General features: G+C 31.6%; 1 protein-coding gene across 1 annotated transcript in view; it reads right to left on the bottom strand.

The window, feature by feature from the left end:
• Positions 1-16,789, bottom strand: part of LOC143230472 (neprilysin-2-like) — an 84,886-nt gene that overhangs the window by 17,689 nt on the left and 50,408 nt on the right. Inside the window, exons 3-10 of the mRNA XM_076464103.1 lie at positions 16,625-16,708; positions 14,400-14,561; positions 12,633-12,716; positions 10,427-10,638; positions 6,713-6,892; positions 2,962-3,173; positions 2,421-2,643; positions 1,217-1,315 (exon numbers count right to left, since the gene is read on the bottom strand). Of these exons, the coding sequence (XP_076320218.1) occupies positions 1,217-1,315; positions 2,421-2,643; positions 2,962-3,173; positions 6,713-6,892; positions 10,427-10,638; positions 12,633-12,716; positions 14,400-14,561; positions 16,625-16,708 (1,256 nt within the window). The remainder of the gene's footprint in view (positions 1-1,216; positions 1,316-2,420; positions 2,644-2,961; positions 3,174-6,712; positions 6,893-10,426; positions 10,639-12,632; positions 12,717-14,399; positions 14,562-16,624; positions 16,709-16,789) is intronic.

Here is a 16,789-nt window from a genome sequence, read left to right as displayed (position 1 = left end):
TTCATTAGGTATAACATATATTTTTACAGCTAACTTTACATTGAAGCAGTACGTGTTAATAAATGTTTAGCTGGAAAATACATATAGATAATGTTATAGATAATACGTATTCTCACTATTTTGGGATGATACACAATGTAAATATTCTAGATGATACGTAAATTAACTATTCTGGATGATTCACACTAATAACTTTTCTCGAGAATAAGTAATGCAGTTATTTTGGATCACATACACAACAGTTATTATCGATGTTGTTGTTTGGTAACTATTCTCAGTGACAAGTAGCATTAGTGTTCCGAATGATATCTCAAGTAACTATTCTATATGATACGTTGTGCAACTATTTTCTATGATAAGGTTATCCTAACTAGTAATTTATAATGCTCCATAATGTACTAATGATTTGTTGATGTTGTTTTACGTAGTTCAGGTAGAAAAAAAATAGATTATTAAACTACTTTATCGTTGCTTAATATTATTCATCTAAATTAAACCGGTTTCAGGGATGAATTAAGACAAAAAATTGTTTAATTCGTTAAATTTGTGAATAAATTAAAATAAACTGGTAAGAGTACTGTGGGATATGGTAATTAGATTGTATAGTATATTAACGCTGTTTTTATTTCAGCGTACTGCTGTTTAATCTGTTAACGTCAGATGGTAATGATGTGGAACATCGACTGAAATAAATGTGAGCTTTTTTTACACGTGTATAAGAAGTTAGGACTACGCAATTTTGGTTCCCTTCAAATGAAACTGTATTAGTTTGTTTTGTTTTTTGAATTTCGCGCAAAGTTACACAAGGGCTATCTGTGCTAGCCGTCCATAATTTAGCAATGTAAGACTAGAGGGAAGGCATCTAGTCATCACCACCCACCGCCAACTCTTGGGCTACTCTTTTATCAACGAATAGTGGAATTGACCGTTACATTATAACGCCCCCACGGCTGAAAGGGTGAACATATTTGGTATGACAGAGGTTCGAACCCGCGACCCTCAGATTAGATGTATTAGTTAAAATGATGTATTTACTGACTTTTGGATGAATTCGCATTCTAAATTTTATAAATTTACTCTAACTAATACTGTTCATACAGTATTCGAGTTATTGCTTAATGGAAGAAATGAATACATGTTTTTACGTCTTTACGTTTGCTAACTGTCAATTAATATTTCTAAAGCTTTTCAATGAAAACTTTCTACCATTACCGACCTTTTCTTTAGCTTTCTGTCGGGTTTTCTCGTCCATCCATTGAAGTTCGTCCAACATCTTTATGAATTCTTTGTGAATATAGTTGACAATTTCAAGTGCCTTGATTAATGTAATAACCAGTATTACTCATGTACGCTTTTTCTTCACAGTAGTATACGTATATAATAGTCTGAAACTAATATTTAACAAAACCAGAAATTGCTAATAACCAATAAAACTAGCTTTAAATAACTCAAAAAGGAGGTCGGCTGATGTATGTTAAAATATATTTACGTTTCATTAGATGAGAAGTTAGGCTTGACATTGTTCAGATATGGCCTTGTTGAGATAAAAATTCGGATACTTCTTAAATAACCAGAAAGTGTCTTGTTGCTTTGTACTGTGTCATATAGTTAAACATCATAAATGTCATAAAGTAAAATAATTTTATGGACTTTCTAGCCAACGAATTACATTAAGATGTAGTTTATAAAAAAATAAAATTATTTAGAATTACTGTTACAAACTACGGTGCATATATTTTTCTTAAATTATTTTATTTTTTTTCAGCTTTAGAAAAATTACTAAGACAGGTTTAAAATATCCTATCTTATCCCCCTCGTCATTTAATGTTCTTTAAAATCAACAGTTTACGCGTCACGAAAACTTTGAAATCGTCATCTGTTAGTCCTCGATTCTCGGAGAACTTGTCAATGAAAACGGCCATACCTCAAGAAAGTTTTAATTATCTTATATATTTTACTATTAATCTTTGAGTATTCACGCTTAAACATGAGTTGTTTATTTATATACTAGTACAGTATAGTTATAAAGTTTATTGTACTTATGTTTAAACGTCTAATTGTAACTTATTTCTATAATATATATTATGTATTAGTATTCAAATTTTTATCTAGTTTTCACATTCAAAGCTATTAAGAAACTAACACACAGAAATGCTTTATTAGCATTTCATATCCATAATATTATTTCTTGATATATTAATGCCTAATAGAATTATTTCAAATATAGAAAAATTGAAACAAAAACTATAAATTATTCAAGAACTGAATCAATTTCCTGTACAAAAGCTTTTGGAATATTAGATCAATCTGATGACAAGATCTGAAATTTCATACCCTAATGACAAATAATTTTGGTTAAGTTAACTTTAATGAATATTTACGTGTACAAATCAAACATGCGCTGTCGATATGCCACTTACCGACTGCTTGCTTTCCTCTTGAAAATGGTTTCGAACGTAGAGCGACGCCAGCGCCACTCCGAAGTTATTTGTTAAGAAATCCATACACATTTCCCATCGCGGTGGTTCTATAGTTTTACCTGTGATAATACTGTTATACTGTTGTACCAGTTCCCTCCATGGTTTGCTTAACATGTGAAACGACTGTAGAACCACTCGCCATAGCATGTAGTTGGCAATTACTCTGAAATAAAATAGGGTTTACAGATTAAGCGGCATTGCATTCGTAGATCTTTAAAAATGATTATTTATTTAAGATGAATTTTCGTTAAGAAACAGGCATCGCGAAAATGTAATACAGTTTTTTAGCAATATTTATATTAATTATTCAATCATTTTTAAACATCATTCTACCTAGCACTAGTTTGGTAAAGAAAAGACTGTTTTAAAATAAATATTGTCAGACGTAAACTGCATAATCGATATAATGGAAATTATATTAAGAAAATGTGTCTTCAAAGCCACTTTCGCAACGATATTGTTATATAAATCATTAACCTACCGTTTATCACTAGAAGTAACTAATTCGTTGAATTTCTTGATAAATTCAGGGACGATGACGACAACAGGTTCTGAATCTGGAATGGGATCGACCAAAAGATTGTTTAAGAACTTCCTCCAGTTTATTTGAGGTGCTAGTCTTAAGACATCCGTAACGTTCATTTTATTGTAGAGCTTGGTTAAGTTTCTTCTTTCTTCTCTTGGTAGCGAGATCTGAATGAACAGTTCTTTTTCATGTTAATTTTCCCCGAAACACAACAAAATATTGTAAATATTATGCTGTCTATTATTTTTATAACTAACAACTGTGCAATGTAGTGCATAAGTTACATTATGAACACTTGTTTACGTCAACTAATCAACGTATGACCTATTATACAACTTTACGTTTTATGTTGAGATCAATTTTATTGAAGCAAACCAGAATATACTGTCGTCAGAGCAGCTATATGGACTAAATCGTTGGTACAATTTTAACTTCTATACCGATTAATTATCGTGTTTAGTGCCCACAACAACTTTTAAGATGAAAATGACCAACATGACGTTGGAGTAAATGTTTAAATAGTCAAAATAGTTATTTATGATTCATAAAAAACTATTTTAACTATGATTAATTAATGTTCAACATTCTTGGTACGAGAAAGGATAAAAAAGAAAGTTTTTGCATCCACTTCGAGTGCCTATCGTCGTAGAAATAGAAAAAAAATGGACAAGCAATACGGAAAACTTTGAAAATTATGCTCGCCCTTTCATCTGTAGGTGTGTACTAATGTTATGGTCAATCTCACTATTCGTTGGTAAAAGAGTAGCCCAAAAGTAGGTGGTGAGTGGTGATGACTAGCTGCCTTCCCTATAGTCTTAACACTGCTAAATTAAGGACTGTTACTGTAGATAGCCCTTGTGTAGCTTTGCGCGAAATTCAAAACAAACAAATAGTCGTAAATAATTTTTTACAAAATATTAGCATTTAAATTTTATTACCTCTTACAACTTTGAATACGCTATACAAAATAATGTAACTTAAAATGAGTGATAATCCATTTACCTCTAGAATAATAATTGCATTTTTGTATAAATATTAAACATTTCTTACTTCAGCTATTCTTCTCTGAACAGAATCTTGAAAAAAAAACTATTCTCAAGACGGCTGGTATGGGTATTAACACTTTAATTAAAATAAAGCTCAGAACAACATTTCGACCTTCTTAGGTCCTCTTCAGGTTAACAAAGATGTCTTGACAATACATTTTTACTTCAAATGGGGTTATCGTCTTCACGAAAAATCTTATAAACATGTTCATGAAAATAAATACTGAAATTCTTTATTAACCTGACTTCGAGTTGATGGAAATGTTACGTGTAGAAAGAATTACTTTCTAACCAAGACATACGAGTTATTTTTGTTCTATTAATTTATTTGCGTTTTGTTTTGGGTCACAGACAGCAAATTATTCGGCTTCTCAACCGCATCATACAAATGGCAAAATTACATGGAAAGAAATATAACTGACAAACTCTTGACATACATTGGTCTCATATGATCAGGTTGTGACTGAGATACCAAGCAAGCCACATGTAAGTGATTTTTCACAACTCCAGGTGCAGTTGCTTACTAATGTTTACAACAATTCCGTCCTTCATCAAAATCAATGAAAACACTGAATACAGTAACCTTTTATACGTTTCAGTAATTTTGCTTTATTGTGAAAAACAAACTAGTTCATTTGCAGATATATCAATCCTTCATCAATACTGGACAAGCGTTATTGAACGATCATCGTATTCTATATGTGTATCTATATACATATATATATAAACACAGACAGATATAAAAAACTCACGCTTACAATACATAATATATGATTCAACAAATACTGATGCATACATACATACAAAGCCACCATCTCAAACAGTGTGGATCAATACGTAGGGGTTTCCAAAACACAAATAATTCTATCACCAACGTCTTCTATCCAAGTGAATCTCTTGTGACCTGATCCGTTGAATCAACACATAGTTCCACTACAACTCAACCTCAAGAGGTGCCAAACACCTAGTGACAACCAAACGACCTAGTGAATCTCTTGTGACCTGATCCGTTGAATCAACACATAGTTCCGCTACAACTCAACCTCAAGAGGTACCAAACACCTAGTGGCAACCAAACTACCTAGTGAATCTCAGTGACCTGATCAGTTGAATCAACACATAGTTCCACTACAACTCAACCTCAAGAGGTGCCAAACACCTAGTGACAACCAAACTACCTAGTGAATCTCTTGTGACCTGATCCGTTGAATCAACACATAGTTCCACTACAACTCAACCTCAAGAGGTACCAAACACCTAGTGGCAACCAACCTACCTAGTGAATCTCAGTGACCTGATCAGTTGAATCAACACATAATTCCATTACAACTCACGATACAAAAGATGCCAAACCCTTCAGGAAATAGCGGCAACTAAACAATCAAGTGAATCTCAAATGGTTTGATCTGTTGAATCATTACATAATTCCATTACAGCTTTAAATAAAAGGAATGTCAAACTCGTTCAGCATATACTGGCAACCAACTGCTGGTCATTATAATGAAGATGAAAGCAGTTAATAGAACATAAAGCATTTTATTTACAAGGTTCGAACGTTTTGGAATAACATATTTCATCCTCAGCTAAATCTGAAAACAAAGCTGATTATTAACTATTATATTTTATTCTAGTTTTATATTTTAATATTAGTTATATTTTACTTTAATTTCGTATTTTATTTTTAGTTACAGTGTATTTTAGTTTCATATTTTCATCGTAGTTATGTATTATTTTTATTTTAATTAATAACTATTGATAAACATTTTATTTTATTTTAATTTTATATCCTTACTTCCAAATACACTGGAATACAGGTTTTTTCAAATCCTGTCCCTTAGTGGCACAGCGTTATGTTTGTGGACTTACAACGCAAGAAACCGGTTTTTTTTTATACCCCTGGTAGTCAGAATACAGAAAGTCCATTGTGTAGCTTTCTGTTTAATTATAAACAAACCTTCAAAGCTTATTGTTGATTTTCATTTGTTGAATTGTTAAAACAAACATATGGAAACCATTGTTCTCCTACATTAGGTGGCTTATGGAAAGAATTAAGAAAGCAGTGGCGTAGCATAGACATGACAGCATTATTACTGCTGACTGTTTACAATGTAAACTACTATTCGGAAATATTGTCAGTATGCACGATCGTGACGACATAAACCGTAACAAAGTGGTGAGACTTCAAAGTCATTATAATATAACGTACTCAACTTTCTGCATGTATTTTGTATTTAATTATTTTAACACACTAGTAAAACAAGACAAATAATCTAATGTTAAGCTACTTATTTACTAAGATGAAAATTATTTTTATCAGACTATCCATAAATACAGAGTACAGAGCGAAATGATTGACATTATTAATTTATAATGTAATATTACACATTCATAGAAATTAATAATTGTGGAATGAAAGTATTGCATTTCTCATATGTAGCTAAACAGACTTTCACTTATTGTTATTTTCACTGTTTCAATAGCTGATATTAATTGTGTTTCTTCTGTTCTCATTTCGATTGGTTGAAAGTTTTCATTCTTAACCAATAAGTGAATTTCTAATCCCTCCCAGTTGAAATATCGAACGTGTGTTATTTTTATTTTCTACAAAATTAAATGCAAATGAAACATAAATTCCACTTACACTGACACAACCCACTTACCTTCGCTAAAGTGATTTCAAAATCCAGTGCTTTCAGCATCTGTTCTTCAGCATCTTCCTGACTTGCTCCCAAAAGGACAGCGCTATCAATCATCAACTTGTAGTAGGCGGCAACTCCTGAGTCGCTTAAGCCTTTAATTAAGTAGCTTCGATCTGGCATTCCCAAGGCAGTCTGGTCCAGCTATAAACAGAGAACATATCTGAGCTTATTATATTAAGGGCGAATTGTTGTTTTTTAATAAGCAAAGAAATAAAAGACAAACTGTCAGCTTTAAACTTTCTAAAATGTAATAATCTTTTTCTTTTTACGTGAATACATACAACAAAACAAACATTTAATTTACAAGTTAACGACTCAGGAACTTTTCTAATATAGCTTGTGACAAAGATGGTTTTTTGAGGTGCACTCGTGCAACCAAATCGTTTAGTTTCCTTTTCTACTGACGTGACCATCTTCGTTCTAAATAAAGCTGTATGTTAGTTGAGCTTTGTTTCTCTAGTTATTTTTTACTGCATAACTTGTGGTACAAATTTTATTTAAAAGCCGAAATATGTTAGTACAAAGCCGGATTTAAAGTTGTAGGTAATAAACATTCATCGTTGCCTAGTTCGTGTGTAGGAATACTTGATACATTTAATAGTTTTATCGTTGTACTTGTCCCTTCTTTATAGGAATGGATATCTACCTAGTAGTATTTCCTGGACATTTCCTTTGGGCACGTCAACTAATAAATAATAAATAGCCATTTTCTTAAACGACCGACACTTTAAAATGAGTTTCGTCTTACACTGAAATAAACAAGTTTTCAAACAAACATAAATTGGGTTCTTATATATGCTGGCCTTGGATTTAGTTTTAGTTTGCTTTACAGAAAACCCACATTGCTCTCTCTGCTGTGTCCAGCACGTAGAATCGAATCCGGAATTTCAGCGTTCTAAGTTCATAGACTTACCTCTGTCTTGCCAGGGAACATCGCCTTATATAATTAGTTTCTCTTCATATTGAGGGGGTCATCTAGTACATGGAAAGAGTACTAAAACAGATTTCGTACTTTATATGTAAATTCTTTGTTCTTCCCTTTACAGTAGCTGAGTCAATGAAATAAAGACGACTTCAATGCAAGAATAAAATAATACAGATTTGGTGCATGCACATCTGGTAGTGAATACTATTTCACAGAAGTTTTAAACTATGAAACTTCAAACTTGGAGAGTACGTGAAACCTAAAGAAAACTAAAATATGATCGTTTTGTATTTTATTTCAGTGGTACTCTAGACAAAATAGATAGAGTAGGTTTTACGATTCTATTGGACTAAAACTGTTTGTGGAGTAACAGTTAATGTTATTTCAGCTTCTATACCGAGGCTTCAGCTGCAATCAATTAAATACTTTCTACCATTGCTTGGTATTATTGAATAAACATAACTTAAATGTGACTATCTGCGTTTGAAATAAGTGTATTTATTATAACCAAAGCCTACAATCATAAAATATTCACTCACAAAACAAATTAATTACTAATACCTACACTAAACAGTATTCATATCGTGACATGTATTTCATATTATTGGTATATCAATTTATATACTTCATTACTTGTCTTTGTTACTTCATAAATTAATTTGTCATTATTGTTGTTATGATCCATATCGTTAAGAGAAATCATAATAAAAGTCAGAAGGAACATTTTTTTAATAATTTAATTATTAGTACAGTATTAGCTTGCCATACATAATTGGTGAAAGGGAACCAAGTGGTTATAAAATATTTTCACTCATCTGCATTCATGTCTCTTGTTATCCAAATAGTTTAGATCTTAGTTTAGTTTATGTAATAAATGAATTTTATTTCCATGATTTACCTTGGTCATGTACTAAATAGCTAGTGTTTTAGTGAGATTGATAACAGTTATACTATATTCTTAGGATGAATTATCAAGCTAGGCAACTGGTTTAATATTTTCTTATTTAATTTGCGTAAGATGAACTTTAAAAAATTGCCTCTATAAAATTCAATAGCGAACAAATTAGAATGAATCTGCAATTTTCCGAGTTGGATATCTGATATTAACCTATGCGCCAACACGTTTTTTATCGTAACGTTTATGAGAAGAGAAATGATTGAAGTGTAATTTGGTGGTATGTTTAAAAACATTTATTAGTGTTTAAAATTAGTGAATTTGTACTATTTTATGAACCTGGCTAATTGTTCATTATATTGGGTGTAAATGAAATCCTGAATCACTGGCATCAGATTTGGGTAAAATATATGCAGAATTAATGTACGATAAATCACATGATGTACTTCCACCTGGCCATCATTCGTAAAGTGGTGGCTATTAACGTTTGTGAGCCTTTATGGTATTCAGAATATAGTTTTTCGTGTTTACTAATAGAAAGAAAAATGTATATATTTATTACAAATTCTTTGAAATAAGAATAATATATATCTGTATATATTACACATACATTTATCATATTTCCATAGATAGGTAGAATATCATTCTATCATATTCATTTTAAACAAATCTCAGACTCAAGTAATTTACCAAACATTACAATAAAAGTTTATTATATGCATCGTCACTAGACGATAATGATGAACACGGTATCATGATGCTACAACACACATAACCTTCTGTTCCTGTCTCTCAGTAACACCAGCTACAAATTGTGTTACAGTAAATCCGTAAGAACTTGGCTATTTGTGTCACGTGTCATGGTTAGAGTTTTATACCTTTAGATTACAATCATGCTTGTAATGAAAAACAGAATTTAACACTTAAAGTATGAACATCTTGTAAGCAAATTAGTGCACCTTCTATGGTATGGATACACTTTGTGTCGATTGTTTTTAGTGCAACCTCTACACTCTACAGTATAGATGGCGCTTATCTTCCTATACCCTTCCACTGTGTAGATGTCGATTATCTCCTAGTACGTTCCACACTGGATATGTCGCTTGTCTTCATGCACCTTCCACAATGAAGATTTTATAAATGCACTCTCGTTTTACATCTTAAAAAGCTTCTGGAACCCAAGTCGTATATGTTGAAACTAACGTTTCCACACACATAACACATTCCTCGTAAGTGTCATTTCTGTAATACCCAGAGTACTAGTCTCACACATGTTGTTTTATGCTATATCTGTTGTGTTAGAGCACGACGTAGCATGTAAAACATGACACTTAGTTACTGTCTATAGCAGGTTCATACTTTCTCATTGACATTAAAACAACATTTCCATTCAACTATCTTTTTTGTGACATCATAGGTTATTTTAGAGTTTCATTGGTACTAATACTGTATGAGTATAGACATTAGTAGTGTTAATTAGATTGAATTATAGTTTAACTCATATTTCAGAATTATTCTAATGCTGTTTCTGATAATTTGTACCAATGAATCGTATTCGACCAACTTAAAAAATAAATCATAATTTGAAATCAGAACGTCAATCCTAAAACTATATAAGATGATGATTCTCATTGTAAATACAAACACCTTTATGCTATTATTGATTTTCTAAGTTAATAAAATGTTTCTCCCAAAGCTGCTACTTAAGGTTAAAGCAATTGTTACTTGTTTCTTTGTTTTCTTTTCAGGCCAGATTAGGGAGAGTTAAATCATAAAAATCAAAGTACCGTATTTAAAACACTTGTAGGTGTCGAACGCTTTACAGATTATTAAAAAGTGATAAAGTAAAACTTACTTCAATTATGTGTTTAGAGTTATTTCTATAATCCGTGATTACACATAGGTCCACCAGGATATCATTACTGTAACCATGCCTACGGAATCTGATGAGCGTTTCCAGCCAGTCAAAGCTATTCTCATTCCATCCATTCCCTTCTACAACTGGCCATCCACCCATCTCTCTAAGTACCTTCTTTAAGGGCTCGGAAGCCCTCTGATCTATTATTTCTAATATTAAACAGTACTGTGTTAGTTTAAAGCAATGCAAAAACAAATATATCCATATAAGCATCTAATGGCATACCACTACCACTTTCTTCTGAATAAATCACCTATGTTCTTTATTATATTCGTGGAACAAAAAACTGTTCACCATGTTATTTTAAACTTCTCTTAACATTGATTTTATAAACATTATATGACTTATTATCCAACTTATTGTAAAAGAAAGTATTTTTTTACATTCTTACATCTTACACATTCAAATCTATTATATTTTAGACGAAGAATAACTGACTTGGTTTTACTAACATGACCACACTATTACATTTTAGACAAAGAATGGCGAATTTGATTGTACTAACATGACCACATCATTATATTTTAGACAAAGAATAGCTTATTTCATTGTGGTAACATAACCTCACTCCTACATTTTAAACGAAGATAAACTATCTTTAGTGCACTCACATAACCACACTATTCATAATGTGATCTGTTGAGTTTATCTTCAAACAAAATGGTAATGACAATTTAGTGTATTTTACGGTGCATGAACTATGATAAAGTATGGCACTTGTCTAATGTTCGTCTTTTCATAACTTAGATTATATTTTAATATTTTACTTAAAGTGTTCGTGTGAGTTTAATCATTTCATTAAGAACCCGTACAAAATATTCACACTATAACTCAAATTTCACATTCACTTGATATGGTAACACGTGTTCTATGTTTAATAGTGCTTATTTCATATTTCTGAAATTGTACATATGATTTTTAGTCTTGAGACACAGTGCTGAGCCATTGGGGCGGGCAAAATGCATTAAATCTAGCAAATTATGTGTAAAGAATATTCTTGTAGATATATATAGTAAAGTACATCTGATACGTGTTGTTTATTCGACAGTGCAATAATACGTGGAGCAGTGCTTGTTATTTTACTATTAAACAAGTTTATCTGATGTGAATAACACACATTGTGCATTCGATAGAGCTGTATGCAACAAAGTAGTAATAACTCTTCTAACAGATGTAATTGGTTTCCTGTTACACATTTATCTTAATATCTACGGTTGCTTCAGGTTAATGCATGTGCGTGTGTTTTCTTAAAGCAAAGCCACATCGGGCTATCTGCTGAGCTCAGCGAGGGGAATCGAACCACTGATTTTAGTATTGTAAATCCGTGGCCATACCGCTATATTAACGGAGGGCGGTGTAATGCATCTAACGTATATTGTTAAATGTGTACTGCGCAAGTCTCGTCTGTTATCTAAAGTTTTAGAAGATTTTCGAATGTAAAAATCAACAATATACGTTTTAGGAAAACACTAGCGCATTTTTGAATTTGTTGAACTTTCTAGAATCTAGCCTACTGAGTGTAAAAGCTAGCTATCGCAATACGCTGAGAGACAAATAATAGAATACTATTGGTCTCCTACATTCAGTGTGCTATAGTCCTCGGAAGCTATAATTGTTATTAACGCTTATTAATCGCAATACCACAGATATTTGATCAGAAATATTTGCATATTTTGAGCATTAGAAACTATTCAACTTAAGATAATTAAATTCGGACATTAGTATTTCTACGAACCCAACGCATAACTTTACCAGAAAAAACTCACGTGTGAAAAATATAGTTAGCTAGCATTCCCGGTAAGTAAGTGTATAGTTAGCTAGCATTCCCGGTAAGTAAGTGTATAGTTAGCTAGCATTCCCGGTAAGTAAGTGTATCTTTACCTAAAAGACTGAATATTGTTTGTGAGTTTGTAAAATTTTTGTATATAAATAACTATATGTAACAACCGTTATCATACATTGTATTTTATGTTTTTAGATATTGAAATATATTTATGTTAAGAAAGAAAATTGTTTGTGTCAGTCTTTTTGGCAAATATCATAAATTTGATAGTGTTTAACATGTAATTAACTAAATTAAAATTTCCGGCGATTTGAAATTGTAATACGTAACATGCGTAACACAGAAAACTTGTACACTTACTCAAATCCATACAAGTGCTGTACATATTTTTCACTTTCAAGATGAACTCTGGTTCTCTTCCTGTTGTAGGTTGTTCTACCAGAACTACAGTGAAAATAATTGATTAAGTTAAATATATTTGTCCTATAACGTACATTTCAGAGCTAATAATAACAATGAAAATTATCTTCTCATTTTAAGGCGCATATTGGGATAAGTATAAGAAATTAATTCATAATTTCTTAAGTATTTCTCAGTCACTCAAATAACGAATTTTATTTCAAGTACCTTCCACAACTGTAGCATTATCTACACACCTTATACACAATCGAGCATTACACATTATACTCCACAAAATATACTTCGTACGAAATTATCTCGATTTTAATTTCGATCATTTTCATTAATAACGTTTCCTTTAACTCTGAATTCTTATCTACAGTCTCTAATAAACACTTTGTTCTAGCTTCAGATTGTAAGAAAGTGTCTCTGATAAAACAAGAGAAAACACTTGACTTTAACTTTGATTATCACGAAGGGTTTCTAGTAAAACAACAGTAAACATATGACTCTATGTTATCATTATCACAAAGTGTCTGTAGTAAAACAATGGTACACATATGTCTGTATATTATATGATTATCACAAAGTGTCTATAGTAAAACAAAAGTAGACATATGACCGTATGTTATGATTATCACAAAGTGACTGTAGTAAAAAAAGAGTAGACATATGGCTGTAGATTATAATTATTACAAAGTGTCTGTAATAAAACAAGAGTAGACATATGGTTATAGGTTATAATTATAATAAAGTGTCTTAGTGAAACAATAGTAGACATATGACTGTATGTTATGCTTGTCGCAAAGTGTATGTAGTAAAAAAAAGAGTAGACATATGACTGTATGTTATGATTATCACAAAGTGCTTCTTGTGAAAGAGGAGCAGAAATATGACCGAATGTTATGATTATCATAAAGTGTTTCTAGTAAAACAAGAGTACACAAAAGACTGAATGTTGCGGATATATGTCTGCATGTTATGATTATCATAAAGTGTCTGTAGTAAAACAAAAGTAGACATACGGCTGTATGCTATTATTATTACTAAGTGCCTGTAATAAAACAAGAAAAGACATATAACTGTATGTTATGATTATCACAGTGATTCCCGTAAAACAAGATAACAGATATGATTGTATGTTATGATTACCATAAAGTATCCTAGTAAAACAACACTCACATTGTGACTGTATGTTATGGTTATGATAAAGTGTCTGTAGTAAAACATTTGACTATATGTTATGATCATCACAAAGTGTCTCTAGTAAATCAAGAGTAGACATATGCTTGTATGTTATGATTATTACAATTTTTTGTAGTAAAACAAGAGTAAATATATGACTGTAGGTTATGATTATCACAAAGTGTCTGTAGTAAAGGAAAATTAGACATATGACTATATGTTATGATTATCACAAAGTGTCTGTAGTAAAGGAAAATTAGACATATGACTATATGTTATGATTATCACTAAGTGCCTGTAATAAAACAAGACTAGACATTTGGCTGTATGTTATATAATTATTACAAAATTTCTGTGGTAAAACAAGAGTAGACATGTGTCTGTATGTTATTATTATCACAAAGTGTCTTATTCTAACTGTTTCTCGTATACGATTCGTTTTGTGAAATAATTTTCATACAGTTTCTTCTACACGTTTCGGTCTGTGCAACAAAATTCTTACAGTTTCTGCCACATTATTTTGTTGTCAAGTCTACTACTAACCTCGCAGTTTTTTTTTTAGTTCATCTCGAAGCAACGAGAAGACGGATAAGTCGGACTTGTCTTCTGGAATCACTTGTTCTTTGATCCATCCTCCACATGCAAAATGATAGAAATCCTCACAGGGATTCACAGAGTGATCTATATTCTTGAGTATTGTCGCCGCTGTAAAAACAACAACAAAAAAATGAGCCGGACCTAGGTTTGTTTAGTGAGTCCGAACTGCGATCGACATGCATCATTGCAAGTGGCTTGTTTATCTACAACTTGTCATGTGAATCTGTGCAGCATAAAAACTGAAACTGGTTTCAACAAATGAACTCTTATGAGACCCATTTTTTTTTTCTGAGTAAAATGTGCGTCATTGTTGTTTTTGCTATGCATTATATATATATGATTTAAACCATTTATTTTTTATCAAAGATTTTCGGGTCATGAAGCCGGACTAACACAAAATTAATCTGAGCTGAGAAATAATTTTCTTCTTATCCATTATTCTGAGAACACATTTTATTTTTAGGGTCTGTGTTTTAGGAGTAATAATACAAAATGAGATATGTTTAGTGTTATTAGTTCTAGGGCTACTGTGTATTATAAAATGATGTTTTCTTCATCGTATACTCTCTTTGATATCTTTAATCACATAGCAACAGTAGCTACTGATTGTAAAACTTAATATAAAGGATGTATATAAAACTGGTTAGACACTATAGTCATATCTTTCAACGTTATTTTTTCTATAAAAATGGTTATTTAAAAATCACACTACACAATAAATTTTTGTTTTTGTTATATACTTTTCATTACTCTTAGTTTGTGTGCTATGGATTTAAAATCAGAAATGTGTAAGAAATGGTATTTCGGCACCATCTCCTTTCCCCCATAAGTTACCAGTCAACATAGTTTTTATTCAGTCCTGGAATTCTTCACTTTTGCTGAATATTAAGTAACAATGTTATATATGGTAAACTGTTAACGTGATACCACGTTTAGATCAGAGGGTCAGCAGCCTTACATCCACTACCCACGTTAAGAGATTTCATATTCCTCGTGTAACAAACCCACTCTTTAAGGTGTAAGGAATATGTTGTTGTATTCCAAGGGTTCGAGACCGGTTCCGCAAACGCGAAATCTAAAAATGTATTACAGCGCCAAACCACGTACATCCCTTGATTGACAAATGTTCATCTAAAACGTTATTTATAAAGTAGTGGAATAAATTTAATGCACAAGAAGTCTAGTATTCAGTGAGTAATAATTTCACTCAAAATGTATGACCCAAAATATTGTTAATTGTTTTCAAAACTTGTATCATAGAATATTCATTATAAATTATCCCTGTATTCGTAAGGTAGTATTAGAGATTTTTCCCTAATTAAAAATTTGTACTATATGATATGTAGTATGTAGCATTGTTTAAATATTAGACACTTTATTCAGAACGTGTACCACAGACAGGTATTCATATCATTTGTTACATATAGAATAAAATGCTGCTTGAATACCACTCGTTTTATTCGGAACCTGTAACATAGAATGATGTTTAAACCTTATTCATATTATTCGGTATCTGTTGTATAGAATGTTCTTTAGACATTATTCACCATTTTTGTAACTTAAAGTTTTACTGTATGTACAAAAAAAGACCCGTTTGAAAATTTCACTGTGTTTGAAAATCAATAGGATATCTCTTGAAGGCGTAAGATGAAGTACATTACATAATTTTGAAGGCAAGTATTTGCATCGTATAACATCAAATATTCTACGTACTTTTGGAAGCAAGAATTGTAGGTCATATAGGTATGTCTGTATGTTATTAAGGACAGAGTTACACAAAGGGCTATCTGTCCTCTGCCCACCACGAGTATCGAAATCCGATTCCTAACGTTGTACGTCCGCATATATAACGCTGTGCTACTGGGGAGCACATCATATAGCATCAAGTACACTTCATAATTTTGACAGCAAAAATTTTGTAGTAGGTATGAGATTAATTGAAAGCTTATTCATTTACCATATACTTGTAATTTGATTTGAATTAATTGCGTATATTATTGTGGCATAGAATCCTTGTTCGGTGTTCAGCGCCTGTGAAGTAGTCACGGAAGCTGTACGTGAACTTGAGAAAGTGTTGTTTCATGCTTTGGAATTTATAAAGAATGTTTTCTATTATACACTTGCTTTTAAAACAGGTTCACCTCTTTTAAAAAGAAAACATTTTCCCTTACCTGTAGTTACACATTCTGGCGTTGTGCAAACGTGTTCTGTTGTCGAAATGTCTTTCCCTTCCTGATTTTTGTTCAATCTGTCAGCTGTGGATGAGAGTGGAATATCTTAACGTTTGATTATTTGACAAGTTTTATTATATTTATTATAAAAAATCTGTGATATTT

This window comes from Tachypleus tridentatus, chromosome 10 (genome assembly GCF_004210375.1).
Source record: "Tachypleus tridentatus isolate NWPU-2018 chromosome 10, ASM421037v1, whole genome shotgun sequence".
NCBI lineage: Eukaryota > Metazoa > Arthropoda > Merostomata > Xiphosura > Limulidae > Tachypleus > Tachypleus tridentatus.
Note: the sequence above shows the minus strand (reverse complement) of the source record. Positions and strands in the feature narration are given on the sequence as shown.